General features: G+C 38.2%; 1 protein-coding gene across 5 annotated transcripts in view; it reads left to right on the top strand.

Moving 5' to 3' along the window:
* Positions 1-25331, top strand: part of ZNF567 (zinc finger protein 567) — a 70194-nt gene that overhangs the window by 25086 nt on the left and 19777 nt on the right. For 3 of the 5 annotated variants that reach the window (XM_008073655.2, XM_021706771.1, XM_021706772.1), the window contains 3 exons: positions 14726-14852; positions 15142-15228; positions 18285-20668. In XM_008073655.2, coding sequence (XP_008071846.1) covers positions 14810-14852; positions 15142-15228; positions 18285-20005 — 1851 coding nt within the window. In that variant the 5' untranslated portion in view covers positions 14726-14809 and the 3' untranslated portion in view covers positions 20006-20668. Of the gene's footprint in view, positions 1-14725; positions 14853-15141; positions 15229-18284; positions 20669-25331 lie in introns of those variants that run through there. The other 2 variants (XM_008073654.2, XM_021706769.1) reach the window with 1 other exon arrangement.

Raw genomic sequence — 25331 nt, 5'->3', positions numbered from 1 at the left:
TCAGCCCCTTTCTGCCACATTCCCCCCTTTGATGCTTGATCCTTCATGAGTTAAGAGCATCATCTTTAATGTGGTGCATTAACATTATGTGGGCTGCAGTTTTTGTTTGTTTGTTTGTTTGTTTTGCTTAACAGCCATTTCCACAAACTTAGAGATGGAGCCCATAATTACTGGGGCAGGCGGGATAAGACAGGATTCCAGTGCTCCTTGCACCTTCCCGAACGACATTCCTTAGAGGTAATGGAGGGTGCACCTCCTCCTATCACCCATGCATTCCCAGAGGGTAGCTTCATGGGATTCTTGGCTTCCCTGTGGATAGCAACCAATTTAACGGAAGATCAGATCCCCATCTGCTCCCCCTCTGATCGGTTATAACTTTTGTAATTACAAGTTTTGTGACTTTTACAATTCTTGCCCATTGCATGATGTCTTAGGCCTTGTAATTTTTCTTTACTTTAGGCAAGCTTGATTGCCACTATGAGATACCTCTGATTCCTGGCACCAGGAGGTCTGTTTCTGAAATGACAAAGTCGGCAAAGTTAATTTTACCTAAAGTATGCATTTCTCCAAAACATTGGTTCTATTTTTTCTCATCATTGTATTAAGGTTTAGGGACAAGATAAAAATGACTTTCGGCTCTCAGTCTGTCCTTTTAGTACCTAAAATTTTTCCAGACCCGAGAACATGTTTTTAAACCAATTGCCAGTTTTTATGCCTTACCATTTTTATACTGGGACATGGGCACGCTTTTTGATATAAAAAAGAAAACAGAAATGCTACTGAGACCTTTTTCCAACATGTTCAGTTCTATAACAATTCAGTCCTATAGCAAATAAAGTCAGTTCTATAGCAAATAAAGCAACAAACAGTATAGCACTTGGCAAATACAAAGGCTGACAAAGCGAAACAATGGCTTATCAGTAAGGTCCGCTGAATCCTTAAGCTTCTGCCACGTGTAGATTAATCAGCTGCGTAGATCAATTAGCCAGCCTCCAATGTGTGACTGAAGCATGGCTGATGTATTCTCAGGCTTCTTGAGCAGGGCTTGAGAAATCCGTTCTGGGTTTTGGTGACTTTCCAGAGTGTTAAGGACAGTAAATGGGCCCCTCCAGAGGGGCTTTAGAGGCTGTATATTTCATTCTTTTTCTCATACTATATCACCTGGCTTAAAAGAATGGGAATAGCCCGCAAAGCGCTCCTCCTCCCTTATGAAACTGTTCCAGGCCGTGAAGTATTCGACCTCAGGATCCCTGAGAGGCTGGTCTGTTAAATCTGAATGGCTGGAGAACACTTCATTTATTATTTTGATGCAATCATGGTCTGGCTGTCCTGGCTCTATGGGTAGTAAGGTCTTTACCACCTCTAGATGAATACATGGGATTTTCACAGAGCATTCCCTGACATCTGACCATTCAAGCATTTGTTAGCCAATATTGCCTTTTGTAATTTGTTAAATTTATCACCGCATGAGGCTCCCTGATGGTTAGGTGTTGTCCCATAGTTAGTTTGCCAGCTTCTGTTATCAGGAGTGCTGTGGCTGCCAGGGCTCATAAACAAGGCGGCCAGCCCTGGGCCACAGAATATAGCTGTTTGGATAAATATGACATAGGTCTATTCCATGACCCTAGTATTTGAGTTAAGACCCCTACTGCAGTGCCAACACGTTCATAATACATATAAAAAGAAAGGCTTAGTCACATCTGGGAGTCCCAGATCAGGTGCATTGCTGAGGGCCTGTTTAATTTGTTCAAAGTACTGTTTCTGGGCCTTTTCCCGTAGCAGAGGCTCCTGTTCACCCCCCTTTGAGGCTTCATAGAGAGGTTTTGTCATGATGGAGAAGTTAGGGATTCAAATTCTATGGACTAGTATAGGAACAGGACCATCCTTAGGGTCTTTTTTCTTATAGCTATTGGTTGGGTCCTTCCTCTCTTCAATTTTTAGTAGCGCTTACTCCCCTGGTATGGGTTTTCCATGGTCCAGGAAGTTCCTCGGAAAACAAGCTTATGAACTGTGATTAAAATTTGTCCCAAATGGACAACACATTTCCTTATGGCCTCCTATATCTGTGGCCCCATTTCCTTCAGAGGTATAGGAAAAGGCCTACCGTTAAACAGTTTCAAAGTTTTAATGAATCCCATTTCAGGGACTTGGATCCTGAGCGATGAAATACCAAATACCTATGTTCAGTTTACTTGTGTCTCCAAAGGATTTCTAGTGATTATTATGCTAAACTGCAAATTGAAAGATTGTACTGTCCTAGTCCTACATCTGATGGAGTTTTCTTTGGATTTGCCAAGGGGTGGGGCAGGCTACCACTTGGCCTGCAGTAGAATATAATTTTTTAAATGTTTGAACACCTTCTAAAACCTACCTATGGGAAACTTATCTGTGTCTAGCCTGTGCTAGCTACCCTGCCTCAATCACTTATTCTTTAGAGAGTTTTTGATCCCATAATCATATGGGGTGCTGAGGGGTGAAGGTCTGTTTTCTGTAACTTCTTCAGAGGGGACAGTGGGCGTAGTCCTGCCTACCCAGAGATCGAAAATCTCTCGCTGTCTGACTTGAGGCGTCCAGATCTGTTTCAGCAGTGGCATTGTTTGCAGGCACTGACTGGAATCCTTGCATGACTGTTATGTGGGCATGAAATTGCTGGACTCTGTCTTAAAAGAAATAAATGAAGGAAGCCCCTCTTTCAAGAAGTAGAACAATTAAGTGGAAGCCAGGCATACATTTTGACAATTTTAGGTGGTGACTGAGCACCCTTTTTACAAAAGCTACAAAGCCTGAAGTTATTAGCATAACTTAAATGATAAACTTTAATTTCTGTGGCTTATTTCAAGTACCAGCTTTTGGAGTTTTGGGGGGGGGTTTGTTTGTTTGTTTGTTTGTTTTTGAGTTGGAGTCTCACTCTGTTGCCCAGACTGGAGTGCAGTGGCCGCTCCTGGCCACCGCAGCCTCGACCTGCTGGGGGCTACGGCGATCCTTCCGTCTCAGCCTTCCAGGTAGCTGGAACTACATGCGCGCGCTACCATGCCCGGCTAATTTTTTTGATTTATTGTAGAGATGAGGTCTCGCCAAGTTGCCCAGGTGGGTCTCGAACCCGCGGGCTCAGGCAATCCACTCACCTCAGCCTCCCAAAGGTGCGGGATTACAGGCTGAGCCCGGCTGCTTTTGGAGTTTTTAATGTATTTCTGGACTATAGTAGTAGCCTGACAGGTTGTTTTAGATTATAATTTGAACCAGACATTCAAGTGAATTTTATATACAATTTGAAGAGAAATCCAAAAAATGTTTGGAGAGTTGCATCCAGAAAAGACTTTATTATGCCTAGATTGTTTATAGAATTTCTTTTGTATATATATATTTTTTAATAAACTTTCCTCAGACCATTTTTGGCATGCTTATACCATTTTTTTGACATATTTGAACCTTTTATTTTTGTTCTATACCCTCTTTTAAAAATTTTCAGATAACTATTTACTTTATTATTGGACAGAAACTTACCATATAAGATCTCTTCTTAGATAAGAAAAAAATTTTTTTCTTATATATATATATTTTTTTTTTACTAAAACCTTATTTGTACACAAGCAACTTTTTTATATTTTTCCTTTGCTTTTTGCTTTCCTTTTTATAGATAACCTTTTACAGTCATAATTTGAATTAACCTTTTAGTAACTTTTTATTAGAGGTTAGATGAAACATTTAACTTTTGGAACACCTATAACTCCCACTAGAGAGCAGGTGTCAAGAGAAAGAGGTTCAGTATGAGCATGAGGGCTAAAAACTTAGCCTCAGTATTAATCAAGAAATTAATTTGGACCCCAGCCACATTCATACAGACCCAAAGATTCTCTGTGGTGATGGCAAACAGAGCACTGGGCTGGGCCATCCCCCCCCCCTGGAGTCAATAGCCACTATCACCAAGATAGGTGTTTCCACCCCCTTCCAGGAGAGGCCGCACCGTCTCTTTCAGTGGCCTTTTAGTCCAGATGTTGGACAAGGTCCTGGGGGCTTAGCTCCATTTGCTAAATATGGTTTCCTTTCTCCAATGATTGTTTTATTGGCTTTGCCAAAGATAAGTTAGTTTTCCATTAGTCTATGTGTCTGTTTGTGTACCAGTGCCATTATTGTCTTGGTTACTCTAGTCTTGTAGTAAAGTTTGAAATCTGGAAGTAAAGCACCCATCTTATGCATACAGTTGATGAACTTCAAAAAGTATATTGCTCTATGTAATCACCACAACAATGAAGATTACAAAATTTCATTAGTCTAAAAGTTCCTCCATGCTGTCATTCAATTAGTTGCTCCTCTGTCACCCCCAATCTTCAATGATAATGTATTGGCTTCTACCTCTATATATTCATTTTGCCTTGTCTATAATTGGAAAAATAGAATATGTACTTTTTGGGAGATTGGCTTATTTAACTCAATGTAATGTTTTTGAAATTTATTCATAGTTGTTCTGTATAGCAGTATATTCCTTTATTGCTGAGTAGTATTTCAGTATGTGAATATACCACCATTTTTTATCCAATCTCCTTTGGGTAGACATTTTTTTCCCCAGTTTTTGACTATTATGAATGAAGATCCTGTAAAGATTTGTGTAGTAATCTTTGTGTGGACTTAGATTTTTAGTAATTCTGGGTAAATACAAGGTATGGAATCTGTGGGCTGCGTGGAAAGTATATGCTTAACTTTATTAGAAACAGCCACTTACACTTACAAAGTGATTGTGGCATTTTATTTTTCCACCATCAACATATGAGAGTTCTAGTAGCTCTATATCCTCATCAACACTAGGTATGGTCACTTTTTAGTTTTAGTTATTCTAGTGTGTATGTAATAGTATTTCATTATTGTTTTAATTTTTCATTTCCCTGATATGACTAATGATAGTAATTTTTGTTTTGCTTATTTTTATTCATATATCTTTTTTTTTTTTTTTGAGTTGGAGTCTCACTCTGTCGCCCAGACTGTAGTGCAGTGGCCGCTCCCGGCCACCGCAGCCTCGACCTGCTGGGCTCCAGCGATCCTTCCGCCTCAGCCTTCCAAGTAGCTGGAACTACAGGCACGCGCTACCATGCCCGGCTGATTTTTTTATTTATTGTAGAGATGAGGTCTCACCAAGTTGCCCAGGCAGGTCTCAAACCCACGGGCTCAGGCAGTCCACTCACCTCAGCCTCCCAAGGTGTGGGATTACCAGCTGAGCCACCGAGCCTGGCTTATTCATATATCTTTTGTGAGTTTGTTCAGATCTCTTGCCATTTCTTTAAAATTTATCTATTTATTTATTTAGACAGAATCTCATTCTGCTTTCAGGCTGGAATTCAGTGGTGCAGTCATAGCTCACGGTAGCCTCAAACTCCTGGGCCCAAGCAATCTTCCTAGCACATCATCCTGAGTAACTAGGACTACAGGCGTGAGCCAGCTTACCCAGCTAACTTTTTTTTTTTAGTAGAGACAGGTTCTCACTATGTTACCCAGGCTGGTCTCATGCAATTCTCCCACCTCAGCCTCTCAGTGCTAGGATCACAGGTGTAAGACACTGCACCCAGCCTTTGGCCAATTTTTGTTTTGTTGTCATCTTACTCTTGTGAGGATTCTTTATATTTTCTAGATACATGTTTGTTGTCAAATAAACATGCCGTGGATATCTTTTCTCAGTCCATAACTTGATTCTCATTTTCTTAGTGATGTGTTTTGTGGCTGATGTTTTTAATTTTATGAAATTCAACTACATGAGGTTTTTAAAATTTTATCATTCATGCTTTTTGTGTCCTACCTCAGAAATCTTAGCATATCCCAAATTTGAAAATATGTTATTCCTTGTTTACTCTATCAATATTATGGTTCTAGATTTTCTATTTAATTTTATTATTTTTTTTTTTTTTGCTGTAAGAGCTGACATTCCTTTTTTTTTTTTTAATGATTATCCAGTTTTTCCAGAGTCATTGTGATAAGATGAACTGTCCCCATTGAATTATCTAAGAACTTTTGTTGACCATATCTGTGTAGGTGTATTTCTGTAGTCTTTGCCACTAATCTGTATATCTGTTCTTTTACCAATATCACAGTCTTCATTAGTAAGTCCAAAAATCAAATACAAGGGAGGGACCCAAGAGAACCTGGAATTTATTTATGACTATTTGTATACCTAACCCTGAATTGTACCCCACATCTTTAAAATAAAAATTAAAAAAGAAATTATGTATTTATTCTTACATGTTCAAACTTCAGCTACCTTTCAAGTATTCTTCATTTGATGCAGTACACCTATAGAGATGCTTTTTCCACTGCTCAAAACAGTTTTGTAACTCGTCAATTTTGATGCCTTTTAGTACTTCTGTTTTTTGTTTGTTTGTTTCACTTCTTCCACATCAGCAAAACATTTCCTTTTAAGGACTTTTTTCATAGGGGAAAACAAAAGAAAGCCCTGAGATCAGCGAATAAGGAGGGTGGAGCACCAGGATCAGGCTATTTGGGGTCAAAAACTGCTAAACACTTAGCATGGTGTGGGGTAGGTGCGTTTTGTCATGATGGAAGAACCAGTCACCTGTTTGCCACAAACTTGGGATATTTTGTCTACAAATTGTGACACAACTTTTTTAAAACTTCCAAATAAAAACTTTGGTTGACCATTTGATCTGGGGAAACATATTATAAGTATACTACAAGGGACCTGCCCTCCAAAAGATCATTCTAGTTTTTTGGGGTCCCCCCTTCTTACTGTTAATCTTACAACTTTTTCAAACTGGTTTTAGATATGATTGGTGTATTACATTTTCATATACTTTTAGAGTTAACTTGTCATTCTCTACAAAAAACAACCTGCTTGGATTATGATTGGGTTTCCGAGGACTTTGTGGATCAGTTGGAGATAACTGGTATGCTAATATGTTATCATTCCATGGACAAGACGTATCATCTCATTTAGGACTTTGAAATTTCTTTCAGCAGTATTTTGTGATTTTCAGTGTACAGGTCTTACAAATATTTTATTAGTTTTATTCTTTAATTTCATTTTCAGTTTTTTGTGGTTAGTATATTAAAATAAAAACAATTTTTCTATTTTGACCTTGAATGCTGTGACCTAGCTAAATTTGCTTATTACTAGTACCCTTATCATATAAATTCCTTAGTGCTTTCTTCAAACATAGTCGTGTCATCTTTAAATACAGCTTACCTTCTTCCTTTCTAATCTGTAGGCCTTTTATTTTGTTTTTCATTCTTTATGTACTATCTAGGATCTTCAATACAGTGTTGAATAGAATTGGCGAAACACCCTTGTCTAACTTCTGATCTTATAGGGAAAAACTTCCATCATTAATTGTGTTGTTAGCTGTTTTTTTGTAGTTGCATGTCATCAGATTGTGGAAATTCTTTCTATTTCTTATTTATTGAGAGTTTTATAATGAGTAGATACAGTAATTCCCCTACATATGAATGAATTCCGTTCCAAGACCATATTCATAAGTCCAGTTTGCTCATAAATCCTGCAAAGTTAGCTTAGGTACACGACTAGCACAGTCAGTTCTACAGTACCAGCTACAACACCACTACTTTTACGCTTGCTTCTGGACATCATGGACTTTAAATAAAGATACTGTACTACTATATACAGTACTGAACAGTAAAGTACATAAAGCACAACCACTTGTAGAGAATGCACACACATGACAATGTACACCAGACACATGAGTTAACTTACATGATTGGACAGATGAACACACATTCACACCTTTGAAAGTTCCCAACTTGAAGGTTCATGATGTGTTGTGCTTTCTATATATCATCTTATTCAATTTACTAATATTTTGTTAACTTTCTTTGTATTGGTATTCATCACAGATACCAGTCTATAATTTTTTTCAATACCTTTTTCTTGTTTTGTTAACAGTATATTTCTTCCCTTTAAATGAGTTGGAAAGTGTTACACAGTTCTGTTTTCCAAAAAAGAGTGTGATATTCTCATTAACTCTTAAACATTTGCTAGAATTCACCTTGAAGTCTTCTGAATCTAAAAAAGTCTTTATGAGAACTTTTCAAATTGTAAATCAGTATCTTGTTTAAAGATTTCAGATTTTCTTTTTCTTTTTTTTTTTTTGAGTCGAAGTCTCACTCTGTCCCCAGATTGGAGTGCAGTGGCCACACCCGGCCACTGCAGCCTCGACCTGCTGGACTCCAGCGATCCTTCCGCCTCAGCCTTCCAAGTAGCTGGAACTACAGGCGCACACTACCACGGCCAACTAATTTTGATTTATTGTAGAGATGAGGTCTCACCAAGTTGCCCATGCGGGTCTCGAACCCGCGGGCTCAGGCAGTCCATTCACCTTGGCCTCCCAAAGTGCTGGAATTACAGCCTGAGCCACTGAACCCAGCCCAGATTTTCTTTTTTTTTTGAGTTGGAGTCTCACTCTGTCGCCCAGACTGGAGTGCAGTGGCCGCTCCCGGCCACCGCAGCCTCAACCTGCTGGGCTCCGGCGATACTTCCGCCTCAGCCTTCCGAGTAGCCGGAATTACAGGCATGCGCTACCACGCCCGGCTGATTTTTTGATTTATTGTGGAGATGAAGTCTCGCTGCCCAGGCGGGTCTCGAACCCGCGGGTTCAGGCGATCCGCTCACCTCAGCCTCCCAAAGGCGCGGGATTACAGGCTGAGCCATCGAGCCCGGCTCCAGATTTTCTTATAGTAACTCATAGTTGTTAAGTGAAAGCATTTGTTCATTTTATCTACATGATCTAATTTATTGCCCTTAATTTATTTATAATCATCCCTTGTTATCCATCAATATTTGTAGGCTCTAATAGTGGTATTTTTTTATGTTCTGCTTTATTTCTTATTCCATCTAACTAGAGCGTTTTCTATTTTAGTGATAACTTTCAAGAATTTGGCTTCAAGTTTTATTGCTTTTTTTCTCATTGTTTATTAATTTCCTATTTCAGTGTTATTTGCTGATAATTAGAGATATGTTGCCCAGCTGGAGTGTGGTGGTACAATCAGAGTTCAGTGCAACTTTGAACTACTGGGCTCAAACAATCCTCCTGTCTCAGCCTCCCTAGAAGCTAGGACTAAAGGCAAGTGCCATCATGTCCCGCTAATTTTTTTTTTTAAAGAGATTGAGTCTCACTGTGTTGCTCAGGCTGGTCTTGAACTCATGATCTCAAGTGATCTTCCCATCTCAACCTTCCAAAATACTGGTATTATTGGCATAAGCCAATGTACCTGACCTAAAAAAATTTTTGTTGTAGAGATGGGATTTCACTGTGTTATCCAGGCTGGTCTCAAACTCCTGTCCTAAGCAGTTCTCCCTCCTCAGCCTCCCAAAGTGCTGGGGTTACAGGCACCATGCCTAGCATAATTTTGTTTTTATCTTTATTATTTTCTTCTATTTCCTTTTGGTTTAATATGCTTTTTTAAGCTTCATAAAAAGTTTAAACTACTGCTTTTCTTTTTTTTTCTCTTCTTTTTTGAGTCGGAGTCTGACTCTGTTGCCCAGGCTGGGATGTAGTGGCATTATCACAGCTCACCACGGTCTCAACCTCCTGGGCTCAGGTGATCCTTCTGTCTCAGCCTCCCAAGTAGCCAGGGCTCTAGGCGCGTGCCACCATGCCTGGCTGGCTAATTTTTGTTGTTGTTGTTGTAGGGATCAGGTGTTGCTGTGTTGCTGAGGCTGGTCTCAAACTCCTGAGTTCAAATAGTCCTCTCCCCTCAGCCTCCCAGAGTGCTAGATGTGAGCCACTACACCTGACCAGGTTTTTTTATATAAGCATTTAAATGTGTAAGCTCTCTCTGAACTTGCTTTAATTCATCTATAAGTTTTGGTCTGTTTTTATTTAGTTAGAAATACTTCATAAAAATTTTATTTTCTATTATTCTTTGACTCCCCCCCACTTGATTACTTCAAAGTACATTATTTAATTTCCAAATATTTGAGACTTATCTGGATATTTTATTGAGATCTAATTTAGCTACATTGTTGTAAGAGATTATATTCCATATGGATTTGTCTTTAATCTATTAAGACTTGTTTTATGTCCTGTCTTGGTGAGCGGCCCATTTCCTCTTGAAAAGAGTATGTGTTGTGAAATTGTTGAAAGTGTTTTTCTATAAATGTCAAATAAGGTTTGATGGTTGATAGTATTTTTTATTTTTTATTTAATTTTTTTTTTTTTTTGAATTGGAGTCTCATTCTGTCGCCCAGACTGGAGTGCAGTGACCGCTCCCGGCCATTGCAGCCTCGACCTGCTGGGCTCCGGCGATCCTTCCGCCTCAGCCTTCCGAGTAGCTGGAATTACAGGCACGCGCTACCATGCCCGGCTAATTTTTTTTTTATTTATTGTAGAGATGAGGTCTCGCCAAGTTGGCCAGGTGGGTCTCGAACCCGCAGGCTCAGGCAATCCTTAGCCTCCGAAAGCGTGGGATTACAGGCTGAGCCACTGAGCCCGGCTGATAGTATTTTTTAGATATGCTAGTTATTTACAGAATTTTTCCCCTTTAGTTTGATCCTTTGAGTTACTAACAAACATATTAACATGAACCATGACTTCAGACTTTTTTTTAATCTCATTTTACTTTGTCAAATTTTGCTTCATGTATTTTGAAACTGTTATTAGTTCCCTGTACCTTTGTGATTGTGACGTCTTCCTGATGTATTTACTCTTTTATTATTATAGCGTATCCCTTTGTGTCTCTAGTAGTAATTTGAAATCTGTCTTATAGTACAGCGGCTACATCAGATTTCCCATGGTTAATGTTTGTATATATTTTTCCATCTTTTTACTTTAGTCTATTTATGTCTTTATTATTTAAAATATGTCCTTGTAGACAGAATATATTTGAGTCTTGTTTTTTTGTAAGATTCTTTGGTTTGTTTTAGGGTGGCATTTTGGGTTTTTTGTTTGTTTTGGGTTTTTTTTTTTTTTTTGGTTTGTGTTAAGTTAAGGTCTCACTTCAAATTTTTCATAGTCTCACTATGTTTTCCAGTCTGTTCTCAAACTCCTATGCTCAAGCCATCCTTCCACTTTGGTCTCCCAAAATGCTGGGATTACAGATGTGACCAACCAAGCCCAGCCCCACTGATCTTTTTACTGTCTTCAAAGTTTTGCACTTTCTAGAATGTCATATAATTGAAATACATAGCATTTTCAGATTTACCTCTTTAATTTTGTAATACCTTTAGGTTCCTCCTAGCCTGTTTTTATTTATCTTGTCCAACATTCTATTGTATTTTTTGTGTCAGTCAAATACATTTTAATAATTTATTTTCATTCCTCTGCTGACTTTTTATTGATATGTTTGTGGTTTTTCTTGTTGTTGTTACTCTAGGCTTACAGTATGCATCTTTAACTTAAGATTTTCTGAGCATTAGCAGTAAATTAGTTAAGGTAAAAATGCATCAATCTTGCAACATTATAGTTTCATTTATTAATACCCCCATCTTTTGTTTTTTTGTTTGCCGTGTATGTGATGTTTATGTTTATAATAAATGGTATTAGCATGTTTACTTTAAACCAAAGGTCTATAGCCCACAGGCCAAATGCAACCTACTTACTATTTTTGTACAGATTGTGAGCTAAGAATGGTTTCAATGTCTGAAAATTTTTAAAAGAAACAAACGTATTTCTGACACATGAAAATTTTATGAAATTTAAATTTCAGTATCCATAAATGTGTTTTATTGAAACACAACTTTGCTCATGTATATTTTATCTATGGGCTGCTTTCATGCCAAAATAGCAGGTGTTTACCAACTGCTGCTTAAAACCATCATAACTTTTGGAAGAAGAAATTAACATTTATAGTCTCTTATGTTTAACTGTTCTCATCTTCATTTCTTCTTAAAGACCTTAGTTATCATCCAGTGTTGTTTAGGCCTTCATCCTGGAGAATTTCCTTTATTAACATTTGTGATGGTGCAGTCCTGCTAGTGATGAATTCTCTCAGGTTTTATCTGAAAATATTTTTGTTTCCTTTACTTTTAATCGAATGGTTTTGCTGAATCTAGAATTCTTAATTGACATTATCTTTGGCTTTTCAGCAGTTTGATTAGGGTTTGGCTAAGTGTGATTTTCCTTGGTGTTAATCCTGTTAGGGTTCATTAAGATCTTTGAATATGTAAATTAAAAGCTTTTGTTGGGCAGGGGTGGAGTTTTGTTAAATTTTGATGTTTTAAGCTGGGCTCAGTGGCTCAGCCTGTAATCCCACGCCTTTGGGAGGCTGAGGTGAGTGGATTGCCTGAGCCCGCGGGTTTGAGACCCGCCTGGGCAACTTGGTGAGACCTCATCTCTACAATAAATAAAAAATTAGCCGGCCGTGGTAGCACGCGCCTATAATTCCGGCTACTCGGAAAGCTGAGACGGAAGGATCGCCGGAGCCCAGCAGGTCGAGGCTGCAGTGGCCGGGAGCGGCCACTGCACTCCAGTCTGGGCGACAGAGTGAGACTCCAACTTAAAAAAAAATAATAAAATAAAAATTTTGATGTTTTAGTTCATTGTTTTCAAATTTATTTCTGCCTCTTTTTTAATTTCCCCATTGTGGGACTCTAGTTACATCTGTGTGGGATTACTTTGAAACTGACCCACAATTCTTTGTGATTCTGTTCATTTTTCGTTCTTTTTTCTTTCTATTTAGATTGCTTATTTTCTGTTGATGTGTTCACAACGTTACTGATTCTTTTTCTATTTCTGCTCCACTATTGAGCTCATCTAGTGAATTTTTCTTTTTAGTTATTGTACTTACCAGCTCTGAATTTTAATTTGTTTCTTTTTTGTAGTTTACATTTTAGATACCACTCTGTGTTTTTTATTATTTCATGGCACACATTTAAAACAACTGCTTTGAAGTTCTCTTTTGGCAAAATCCAGCATTAGAGCCCATTAGGAATTAGTTTTTGTGGCTGTCTTTTTTGACTATGGGTCATATTCCCCCTACCACTTTTTACTTTATTTTGTTTTCATGTCTAGTCATTTTTGCTTGTAAAGCTGGACATCATAAATAATATTGTAATCCAAATTGTATTATATCTGTTATGTTTTTCCGGGGATTATTGGGATTTTTTTTTTTTTTAAGTAGGCAATTAGCTTGCTAGGCCTCCAGTCTCAAACTTTGTCTCCCCATCCTCAGTGTGAAGCAGTTGGTATATTCTTTAAGCTTCTAGCTCCTATTTTTTACCCTAGCTCCCTAAAAGTGGATAGGTTCTCCCTTGGTATTTATGTACTTTAACTTTCACTCAAAGAATTGATGAGTTTTTATACTTAGATTTTGGAGCTTACTTCCTACAGTTCTTTTTTGCTGGAGTTTTACTCCATGTACTTCCTGCTACTTTGTCAGCCCGAGCTCTGACACCTCATTCCAGTAAGCCTTCAGTTTTACTCTTCTTGAGCTGTGATCAGTTTGTGGAATACCACCAGTCAAGAAGCATAAATCTTAGAATCTTGCGAGGTACTCTTTTATTTTTCAAGACTCTTTTTCGGTTTATTTCCATCTGCTTTTTGCTAAGCCTTCTGCGGTCTCTTCAACACATACATATTTTATCAATCAAGGGTTTTAGCAGAGTTTAAACTCAGATTTTGAGTCTCATCCCTTCTCTAGTTCTCTCACTTCCAGAATTAGCCTAAATTTCCTGTTGATCAGCTAGTTCTAAAGTATGTCTTCGTCACCATTGAGGACATAAGTGGTTGTTTGATGCCACAAGAATTGTGAGGTTTCAAGTATCTTGATGCAAAAAACCACAGAATTAACAATCCTTACACACTGCAGTTGCTGTTCTTCAAGGATAAGTTACTCTCCAGTTTCTGCCTGCTGTGGTTGCTTTCCAGTGCCGCCTTCTAATTGTTTATTGTCTGTTGTATCCAGATTTTATAATTGTCATCTGAGTGAACATTTCTCTGACCATTTCACTCTGTTCTTGCTGTAAGATGAAAGCCCCATCATGCATTTTAAAACCATTTTCTTCCTGTATAACATACTCATGTTGAAAGGGAAAAAATTTATCTCCTTAGTAAAGCCTGAGAAATGGTTCTACCCTTGTGATACATGCTGTCTTTTGTACATACTTCTGTGTTGTACCAGTAACACCTTCTTGCAGGTTTGTGTTTACACATACTTCCTTTTTTTTGAATTGGAGTCTCACTGTCGCCCAGACTGGAGTGCAGTGGCCGCTCTTGGCACCGCAGCCTCGCCTGCTGGGCTCTGGCGATCCTTCCACCTCAGGCTTCCAAATAACTGGAACTATAGGCGCGCGCTACCACACCCGGCTCATTTTGATTTATTGTAGAGATGAGGTCTCGCCAAGTTGCCCAGGTGGGTCTCGAACCCGCGGGCTCAGGCAATCCACTCACCTCAGCCTCCCAAAGGCGCGGAATTACAGGCTGAGCCACCGAGCCCGGCTTGTGTACTTTCTAGCAAGTATTTGTTGCATGCCTCTGGGCTATAACTTCGTTAGCAGAACAGTATTTTGTTTGTCTTGGCACCTCAATAAACTAATACAAGTTTGAGCATAAGGTGACTTTACAGTAAATATTCTTCCAATGTGTTATTTAAAAACTCAGTGGCAGGTATTTCAACCCAGATTTTTGTTTTCCCTACAGTGTAAATCATAAAACAGGGGAAAATGATAGTCTTCCTTTAGAAGTGTTTACATAAGTGCCACAAAAGAGCAGGGTCTAAAAATAGTTCACAATTTCTAGTCGACCTGATCTGATTATAATTCTGTCCATTACAGGGATCAGTGTCATTCAAAGATGTGACTGTGGACTTCACTCAGGAGGAATGGCAGCACCTGGATCCTGCTCAGAAGACTCTATACATGGATGTGATGTTGGAAAACTATTGCCACCTCATCTCTGTGGGTAAGAGGAAAACTCTCTTTGAAACTTTCAGTAGCATGCAATTCCTCTTAAAGTGCCTAAAGTATGTGCAGTCATAAATTTCAGGAGTAAGAGGTGATGAATTCCTTTGGTTAGCAGAAGGAATTATTGTGTCTTCACTTGCTCAGCGCAAGGTGGTTTGTTTATTGTTACACAATTGAGTATCTTAATTTGCAGTACTAAACAATGCACCTTACTCATTTTTCAAAGGTATTAAATATTAAATGCCAACCAACTTAGCATCAAGTCTTAGTCTCCTCTATTTAATCAGGGTGTCACATGACCAAACCCGATGTCATCCTCAAGTTGGAACGAGGAGAGGAGCCATGGACATCATTTGCAGGTCATACCTGCTTAGGTGAGTTTCTGACTCCCAGGCAAATGCAGTCTAGTGGAATGTAAGTTTAAAGGGGTTAAGGGGTGGGGGTGGTACCATTGAAATCTCTTAGTAGTATCTTTTTAAAGTCTTCTGACCTCTGAAATGACTTTCATGCCTATAAAACTCAAACCCACACTTTTACATGTCACTCTCCCAGATAATATTATTTTCTAGTTTGCTTGGTAGTATCAAAGATATTTGCCACTCTTAATTTACCCAAAATGTACTATAAGCCTTCTTTCTTTCATATCTTTTTTCTTGCTTTGTTTCTCTTTTTCTAGCATTCTCAGTCTTCATTGCCATTGTGGTACAGTTCTTTTCTTCTAGGCACTCTTAAATCTATCTTTAAAAAGAGAGGAAATTCTTGGTTAATGATCTTCTCCTTAGTTAATTACCATTTTCTTTCCTTACCTTTCCTTCATAATACCTCAGATTTGTTTTCTTTGCTAAGTCTAAGTTCCCATTCTTACCACAAATTTAGCTGTTAATTTTAAAATTATCACTTGCCTCAGCCCAGCCTGAAAATTTCAAAGTTACCATTTTCTTCCATTAAAACTTTGTGGTTCATTTTATTTTATTTTTTTTATTTATTTATTTATTTATTTTTTGAGTTGAAGTCTCACTCTGTCGCTCAGACTGGAGTGCAGTGGCCTCTCCCGGCCACCGCAGCCTCGACCTGCTGGGCTCCGGTGATCCTTTCGCTTTAGCCTTCCGAGTAGCTGGAACTACAGGCACGCGCTACCACGCCCAGCTAATTTTTTTATTTATTGTAGAGATGAGGTCTCACCAAGTTGCCCAGGCGGGTCTCGAACCCGTGGGCTCAGGCAATCCACTCACCTCGGCCTCCCAAAGCGCAGGATTACAGGCTGAGCCACCGAGCCCGGCTGTGGTTCATTTTAAATGACCAATCGTCACTGCTGAAATCATCCCTTCATTTGGGTAAAGCATCACTAACTCATTCTTATCCTGATTCCTTGAATGTTATTTATAACTTGGTCTCTTTTCTTTACCATTGTGGTCATATTGCCTGAAAAATGGCTAGCACATAATAGTCACATCGATTTTACTTTTTTAAAAATAAATGTATATGTTTTCACTGTGCTCTCATTCATTTCTCTAATTTGTCCTCAAGTGATTTAAGTTATAATAATTCCATCCATCCTCAGAACTCATACTTCTTGCTTTATGTAAATGGCTCTAACATTTCTCCCACGTTTACTCTAGTCCATTAGGAGTCCCACAGTCTGTCATCTCATAACATGTGAGAAATCAAAATCACTAACTTTCCCAGCTCTTAAATTTTTTCCAGCCGGGCTCAGTGGCTCAGCCTGTAATCCCACGCATTGGAAGCTGAGGTGAGTGGATTGCCTGAGCCTGCAGGTTCGAGACCTTTGTATCTTTCCTGGGCAACTTGATGAGACCTCATCTCTACAATAAATCAAAAAACAAAAATTAGCTGGGCATGGTAGCAGGCACCTATAGTTCCTGCTACTTGGAAGGCTGAGGTGAAAGGATCGCCGGAGCCCAGCAGGTCGAGGCTGCGGTGGCCGGGAGCGGCCACTGCACTCCAGTCTGGGCGACTGAGTAAGACTCCAACTCAAAAAAAAAAATAAAAAAAAAAAATTTTTTTTCCTTTTATCTATTTCTAAATTATTTTGTTCTTGCTGTGAAGTCAGCTTGACTCTTCTGTTTCTGTTACCATTTCATATGGATCTCTTCACAATTTGTGTGAAATATATTGACATCGCCCCCATTCCCATTTCTCCTGAAATCATACAAAATGATAACTATCTTATTTCATATCTTTATTACTGTAATTACCAGTGTCTTTGTTACAATTTTTGCTCCAAGTCATTCACTGTATATTGTTACTTTCTTAACAAGATAGACCATCACTTGTTTCCTCCTTTTTTTTCAGATTTTGAATTTTTATTTCAATAGCTTTAGGGGGTTCAAAGAGTTTGTGATTACTAGATGTGTTGTATAGTGGAAAAGAAATCTAGGTTTTAAGTATACCCACCACCCCACCTGTGTACATTGTACCCAATAGTTGATATTTCATCCAACCAGTTCTTTCTAATATTCCCCTTCTGAGTCTCGTGTGTCAGTAATAGCATTCTGGATGCCTTTGCAGATCCTTAGTTTAGCTCCCATGCAGGTGAGAACATGCAGTGTTTGGTTTTTCTCTTCCTGGGTTAGTTCACTTCTGATGATGTGTTCTCCAGTTCAATCCAAGGTGCTGCAAAAGACATTGTTACTTCATTCTTTTTGATGGCTGAATAGTATTCTATGGCATATATACACATTTTTTATTATCCACTGATCAGTTGATGGGCATTAGGTTGATTGCACATCTTTGAAATTGTGTGCAGGTGTCTTTTTTGTATAAGGACTTCTGTTCCTTTGGGTAGATACCTAGTAATGGGATTGCTGAATTAAATGGTAGATCTTCTATACTGTTAGTTCTCTGAAAAATCTTTATACTGCTTTCCATTGAGTTTGTACTAATTTGCACTCCCACCAACAGTGTATAAGTGTTCCCTTTTCACCACATTCACATCAGCATCTATTTTTTTTTATTTTTTATTATTGCCCGTTCTGACTGCTGTAAGGTCGTATTTCATTGTGTTTTTAACTCACGTTTCCCTGGTAATGAGTATTGTTGAGCATTTTTTCATATGTTTGTTGGGCATTTGTGTAACTTTTGAGAGATGTGTGTTCATGTCATTTGCCTGCTTTTTAATGAGACTGTTTGCTTTTGTCTTGCTGATTTGTTTGATTTATATGTAGATTCTGAATAGTACTCCTTTGTCAGACATATAGTTTGCGAATATCTTCTCCCATTCTATAGGTTGCCTCTTTACTCTGTTGATTATTTATTTTGCTATGCAGAAGCTTTTTAATTTAATTAAGTCCCACTTATTTATTTTTGTCCTGGGTTTCCTTTGGCTTCACATGCTAGACCCTGGTAAAATTCCTTTGCATAGCATGTGTGTAAATTTTTATAAGCTGTTATTAATTATATTCTTTTCTAGAGGAAAACTGGAAAACTGAAGACTTTTTAGTGAAATTCAAGGAACACCAAGATAAGTATTCTAGATCAGTTGTATGCAGCAATCACAAAAAACTGGTTAAGGAGAAGACTAATATATATGAAAAGATATTTACTCTAGGCAAAAACACTGTTAAGTCAAAAAATCTAGCTGTTGAGTATGATACACATGGAAGGATTTTTAAAAATGTTTCAGAATTAATCATCAACAATCTAAATCCTGCAAGAAAGAGACTTAGTGAATATAATGGATGTGGGAAATCACTCCTCAGTACTAAGCAAGAGACAGCTTATCCTGAAGGCAAATCGCATAACCAAAGTGGCAAAACTTTCAGTCATAATGAAGTACTTATACATTATCAGAAAATGGAAATTCCAGCACAGTCATTTGGATATAATGATTGTGATAAATCATTCCTTAAAAGGGGTGGCCTAGTTACACATAATAGAGCTTACAGAGCAGAAGATTCATCTGTATATAATAAAAAGAGAAGAGCAAACAATATTGAAAAAAAACATACATGCAGTGAATGTGGGAAATCCTTCTGCAGGAAGTCAGTATTGATTCTGCATCAAGGAATTCACACAGAGGAAAAACCCTATCAATGTCATCAATGTGGAAATGCATTTAGAAGGAAGTCATATCTCATTGATCATCAGAGGACTCACACAGGAGAAAAACCCTTTGCTTGTAATGAATGTGGTAAGTCCTTCCGCCTAAAGACAGCCCTCACAGATCATCAGAGAACACATACAGGGGAGAAATCATATGAATGCCTACAATGTAGGAATGCCTTCAGGTTAAAGTCACACCTCATTCGTCATCAAAGAACTCACACTGGAGAGAAACCATATGAGTGTAATGACTGTGGGAAGTCCTTCCGCCAGAAGACAACACTCTCTCTACATCAAAGAATTCATACAGGGGAAAAACCCTATATTTGTAAAGAATGTGGGAAGTCCTTTCATCAGAAGGCAAACCTTACTGTACATCAACGAACTCATACAGGGGAAAAGCCTTATATATGTAATGAATGTGGGAAATCCTTCTCCCAGAAGACAACCCTTGCTCTTCATGAGAAAACTCATAATGAGGAGAAACCCTATATTTGTAAAGAATGTGGAAAGTCCTTCCGCCAGAAGACAACCCTTGTAGCACATCAGAGAACACATACAGGGGAGAAATCTTATGAATGTCCTCACTGTGGGAAGGCCTTTAGAATGAAGTCATACCTCATTGATCATCACAGAACTCATACAGGAGAGAAACCGTATGAATGTAATGAATGTGGGAAATCATTCAGTCAGAAGACTAACCTCAATCTACATCAGAGAATTCATACGGGGGAGAAACCCTATATCTGTAATGAATGTGGGAAGTCCTTTCGCCAGAAAGCAACCCTCACTGTACATCAGAAAATACATACAGGGCAGAAATCCTATGAATGTCCTCAGTGTGGGAAAGCCTTTAGCAGGAAGTCATACCTCATTCATCATCAAAGAACTCATACAGGAGAGAAACCATATAAATGTAATGAATGTGGAAAGTGCTTCCGCCAGAAGACAAATCTCATTGTGCATCAGAGAACTCACACAGGTGAGAAACCCTATGTTTGTAATGAGTGTGGTAAGTCCTTCAGTTATAAGAGAAACCTCATTGTCCACCAAAGAACTCACAAGGGAGAAAACATAGAAATGAAGTAAGTGGTCTGATTTCTTTGTGAATCCATTCCAAATTATTGTAGACCTTTAATTTCGAAAAGAAAAAGCATGCTTAAACATGTTAATGTAATTTTAATCCCAAATGTAATAATAGTTATTAACTTAAGGTACCATACTACATAACTATTTATCTACCGTTTACTAGCATATAAAATGGGTATGATCATTATTATTGAACACTATCAATTATGAAGCTACTTTTGAAAAATTTCAACTACTCCTGCTGACTCAAATAATTTTTTTAGAACACTTAATAATACAGAGGCAAGATACAAAATTATTATAAGCATCAATCTTCTTAAGAGAAAGAAAATATTTATGAACTATACTGCTCATAGCACTCTGTGAAATAAGAAATATTCCCTAAAGTAACCACTTCCCTAGCCTCTAACATCATAAAGTAGTTTTTGCATGTTTTTGAACTTTGTATATTTTATCATACGTCATGAATTATTTTGTGTCTTCCTTATTTCACTCAACATTTTTAAGATTTGTACATTATTGCATGTGGCAGTAGTGTATTCATTTTCATTTGGTATACTATTCCATTTTAAGAATATACTGCTATTTATCCTGTTGAAGGATATTTGTATTTTTTATAATTTTGTGTTATAATAAAAATATTGCTATAGATATTCTTGTTTATGTCTTTTGAGTGTCTGTGTGTATATGTATTTCTTTTTATTTTATACCTAGAACTGGAATTACTCCTTTCAAGGCTATGTGTAAGCTTTTAAAGCTATGGCAGGTAGTGCCAAACAACTCAGACATTTCTCAGCAGATGATACATTTTTGGCAGAAATGGTTCTAAATGTAATCGATATGGAAAGGTCTTTAGTAGTCATTCAAACTGAAGACTTTCTACTAAAAAGAAGCCTTGTAATTTTATAATTGTGAGAAGGCTGTCATGGATATATAAGTACAGTAAATGTAGAAAGGCCTTTAGCTGTCAGTCGACCCTTAAACACAAAACCAAAAAATTCATATTGGAAGGATATCCTGTAGTTGTCATGATTTTAGGGGTACATTTGGCTATAGCTTACGTGTTATTTAATGTCAAAGAATTCAAATTTATACAAAAAGGAATGCTGAGAAGGAAATAGGTGAGTACAATTTGAAAATATAGGAGTCACAGTTGACAGAATTTTGAGAACCATATTCTATATAAAATAAGCCTTTGATACCTTCATCTATCTCAGGAAATGTAGCTCTCTGAAAATCTCAAGTAAATCACTAGAGAGATTTTAATATTTGAAAATTTGAAATCTGCTAAAACAATAACATCCACGGTATCTTTTCCGTGAGAATTATAAGCTCAGCAGCAACTTGAACAGTGTTATTGAAGGTCCTTCTTCAGAAGGATTACTTGTAACCAACGTTTACTACATATATGAATTCATTGTGTATAATAAAAATACACAAAGTAGAAATTTACATTTATTTTTACAAAAAATTTAGAACTGTAAACCATATCTGAGTAGCAGGAATATGATTTGTGGTTCAAGTATTTGACATTAAAAATATTAAACAAGACCTCTGGCCTATAGAAAGGAAAAACTATTGCCTATCAATAGTAAATAAAAACATGCTTATCAGTCCTGATCTTACAGATAATTTCAGAGAAAAAAAATAAAACTGGATGATGAGGAAAAAGATAAAAGTGTATACTCGAGGCTAGGCAGAACGGCTCATGCCTGTAACTGCAGCACTTTGAGAGACTGAGGTAGGAGGATTGCTTGAGCCCAGGAATTCAAGACCAGCCTGGGCAACATAGTGAGACCTCATCTCTACCAAAAAAAAATTACTTGGGTATGGTGGCATATGCCTGTAGTTCCAGCTACTCAGGAGGCTGAGACAGGAAGACCAACTGAGCCTAAGAGGTCCAGGCTGTGGTGAGCCATGATCATGCTGCTCCACTCCAGCCTGGCAACAGAGTGAGACCCCAGTTCAAAAAAAAAGTAGACTTGAAAGAAGTATAAGGAGCTGGGCTTGATGGCTTAGCCCGTAATCCTGCGCCTTGGGAGGCTGAGGTGAGTGGACTGCCTGAGCCCGCGGGTTCGAGACCTGCCTGGGCAACTTGGTGAGACCTCATCTCTACAATAAATCAAAAATTAGTCGGGCGTGGTAGCACGCACCAGTAGTTTCAGCTACTCGGAAGGCTAAGGAGAAGGATCACCAGAGCCCAGCAGGTCGAGGCTGCGGTGGCTGGGAGCGGCCACTGCACTCCAGTCTGGGTGACAGAGTGAGACTCCAACTCAAAAAAACAAACAAAAATACTAATGTATTGCTTCTTTCTAGTCTCTGGTTTCTCATAAGTCTGCTGCTCTTTTAATTTTTTTTTTTCCCTCTAAAAGTAAGGTGGAGTTTCTATCTTGCTACTGTCAAGATTTTTATCTTTCGTTTTCAGAAGTATGACGTGTTGTACTGTTGCATTTGGGGGGGCACAAAGAAAGTTAATTTTGTTTGAAGTTCACTCCGCTTCTTGAATTTGTTTATGTCCTTTGCCGTAGGAAGTTTTCAGCAATTATTTCAAGTACTTTTTCAGCTCTATCATATTTTTCCTCTCCTTCCAGGATTTCAGAGGCATGACTATTTGCTCTTATGTTATACTCTCACAGGTTCCTCAGTACTTTCATTTTATTTTTTTCAGCCTATTTTCTTCCTTGTTCGAATGGGGCAATTCCTATTTTTATATAATACAGTTCACTGATTCTTTTTTTCTATTTCTGCTTTTCCCAGCCATTGAGCTTGAGTTATATTTTTCAATTCTTTTCTTTCCATTTGGTTATTTTGTATGTCTTCTCATTTATTTTCCACTTCTTTGTTGTGAGTTTGCATTTCATTTATTTCAAGTGGGTTTGTTATTGTTCAGGCATTTTTATGATGTGTGCTTTCTGTTATATAATTCTAAGACCTTTATCTCCATGCATTCTTGTCCTTTTTCATTCAGTCTGAGATTTTCCTAGTTATTGATATTCAGTTGAAATGTGGACATTTTGTCTATTATATTATTAGATTCTAAGTTTTATTTAAACCTTGGTTTACCTGACTTTCTCTGACAACCCTCTGGCATGCAGAAGGGGAGTGTGCCATTTTGCTCTGCCACATAAAGGGTAGAAATCCAGGTTTCCCACTCACTCTGCACTGATAACCTGGGTGAGGGTGTTAACCACCTTTTTATAGCTCCCCTGCTAAGAGAGGAGTGGCTTATTGCTTTCCACTTGCCCTCCATATACACCAGAGAAGCAGGGGTGGCTCTGTTAGACTGGGCAGTGGTAAAGATTGTGACTCTGCTTACACCTATTCTGACACTGACCTAGCAGGTAGTGTGAGGAGTACCTCTTCACTACTGAGTAGGGGAAATAGAAATCCAGGTTTCTCACATGACTCCAGGGGCCCTCCTAACTGAAATCTGGGATGATAGTCCAGGCTTCCTTCTTCAGTCTTCCATAAGCCATCCAAGAGGGAGGTTGTTAGGGCCTGTTCAAAGTAGAAGTGTAGGTTCCTTACTCGGCCTTTGCTAGTGTGGGTGTGAGGCACCACAGTTTGGTGGGGGTTTTTTGGTGATTTCTGGTTGGAGTAGAACAATTGCCTAAAAATCTTCTGTCTGCTAGGCTTTTCTTCTGGTCCTTTATTTTCAGAGAGCAGGCTTTTGTTAGGACTATTTATAATTACACCTGTTAGTGTTTTCAGGCTTCTTGCTTCTTTAGCTCCAAGTTGGGATATATGAGACAAAAAGAAAACCCAGGGAATCCACCACTGTGAATTCATCACTTGTTACTTAGATCCAGATCAATTTATAGGATTATCTTTTTTAATAGCTACTCCATTGTGTTAATAAACAAAATAGTTTCTTCTGTTTATTGATGTTTAGATTTTTCCAATATCTTGTCATTACACATGCTCCAGTGAACAATTTTATGTAAATGTATTTTCATATTGTTGGAAGTATATTTTTAAGATAAATACCTAGACGTGAGATTGCAGAGTCAAAAGGTAAACATGTAGTTTTGTTAACAAACATCTAACAAAAGTTACAGTTTTGCACTACCACCAGTGTATGCCATGGCTGTATCTCCACAGCCCCACCAACAGTTTGTTGTCAACTGTTTTAATTTTTGTCAGCTTGATAGGAGCAAAATTGTAGTCTGTTATATTTCTCTTATGTATGAAATATAACATATTAATTTTTGTCAGCTTGATAGGAGCAAAATTGTAGTGTTATATTTCTCTTATGTATGAAATATAACATGTTCTCAAATGTTTAACATTTTAATTTTTTTGTGAATTGCATAAGATAAAACACTTAAAATGTTAATGTTTCTCTGTTACAGTGTTGTGAGTTCATCAATTTTTAAGTTATTGTCTGTATGTTAGGATTGAGTAAATAAGTCAGGGGCTGGGTTTCTCACATTTGAAGAATGGAAATAGAAATATGAAATGGAAAAAGGTAAGGAAGAAATTTGTTAGGTAGGATTGTAGTTGAATGCATCACGATGATGTCATCTCCATTTTAATATGGAAATATAATAAACATGTTTGTGTATTTCCAAACTCTGTCCACTGTAAGACTGTAAGGGCCTAGAAGCAATGACATCACAGTAGCAGCACTGAGCACATCAGCATGCACATCTTGCTTTTCTTTTTTTTTTTTTCCAGTTGGAGTCTCACTCTGTCACCCAGACTGGAGTGCAGTGGCCACTCCCGGCCACTGCAGCCTCACCTGCTGGGCTCCCGCCATCCTTCCACCTCAGCCTTCCAAGTAGCTGGAACTACAGGTGCGCGCTACCACGCCCAGCTAATTTTTGATTTATTGTAGAGATGAGATCTCACCAAGTTGCCCAGATGGGTCTCAAACCCTCGGGCTCGGGCAATCCACTCACCTCAGCCTCCCAAAGGTGCGGGATTACTGGCTGAGCCACCAAGCCCAGCACTTCCTGCTTTTCAACACCATTTCTACACAGAACTAAGGTTCCTTGAAGAAATGGCTAATTTTAGGGCTGAGTTTAAAAATGATGAAACTGGAACATCTTGTTGGTCTAAAAAGGAAGGATGGGCTAAAAAATGATGGAGATATATCAAACAGTTAAAGAAGTGCATCTGAGTTGGCCAAATGCTCAAATCTTTGGGACAAACTGAGCATCAAAATAAAGAGTAACAAACTTAAAGTAATGTATATAATCCATTAAATCTTTTTTTTTGTTTTTTTGAGTTGGAGTCTCACTCTGTCACCCAGACTGGACCAGTGCAGTGGCCACTGCCGGCCACTGCAACCTCAACCTGCTGGGCTCCGGCGATCCTTCTGCCT

Source organism: Carlito syrichta, unplaced genomic scaffold (genome assembly GCF_000164805.1).
Source record: "Carlito syrichta isolate Samal-C Ts95f unplaced genomic scaffold, Tarsius_syrichta-2.0.1 Scaffold315987, whole genome shotgun sequence".
NCBI classification, from domain to species: domain Eukaryota; kingdom Metazoa; phylum Chordata; class Mammalia; order Primates; family Tarsiidae; genus Carlito; species Carlito syrichta.
The sequence above is the reverse complement of the archived record's forward strand: the minus strand, read 5'-3'. Positions and strand labels throughout refer to the sequence as shown.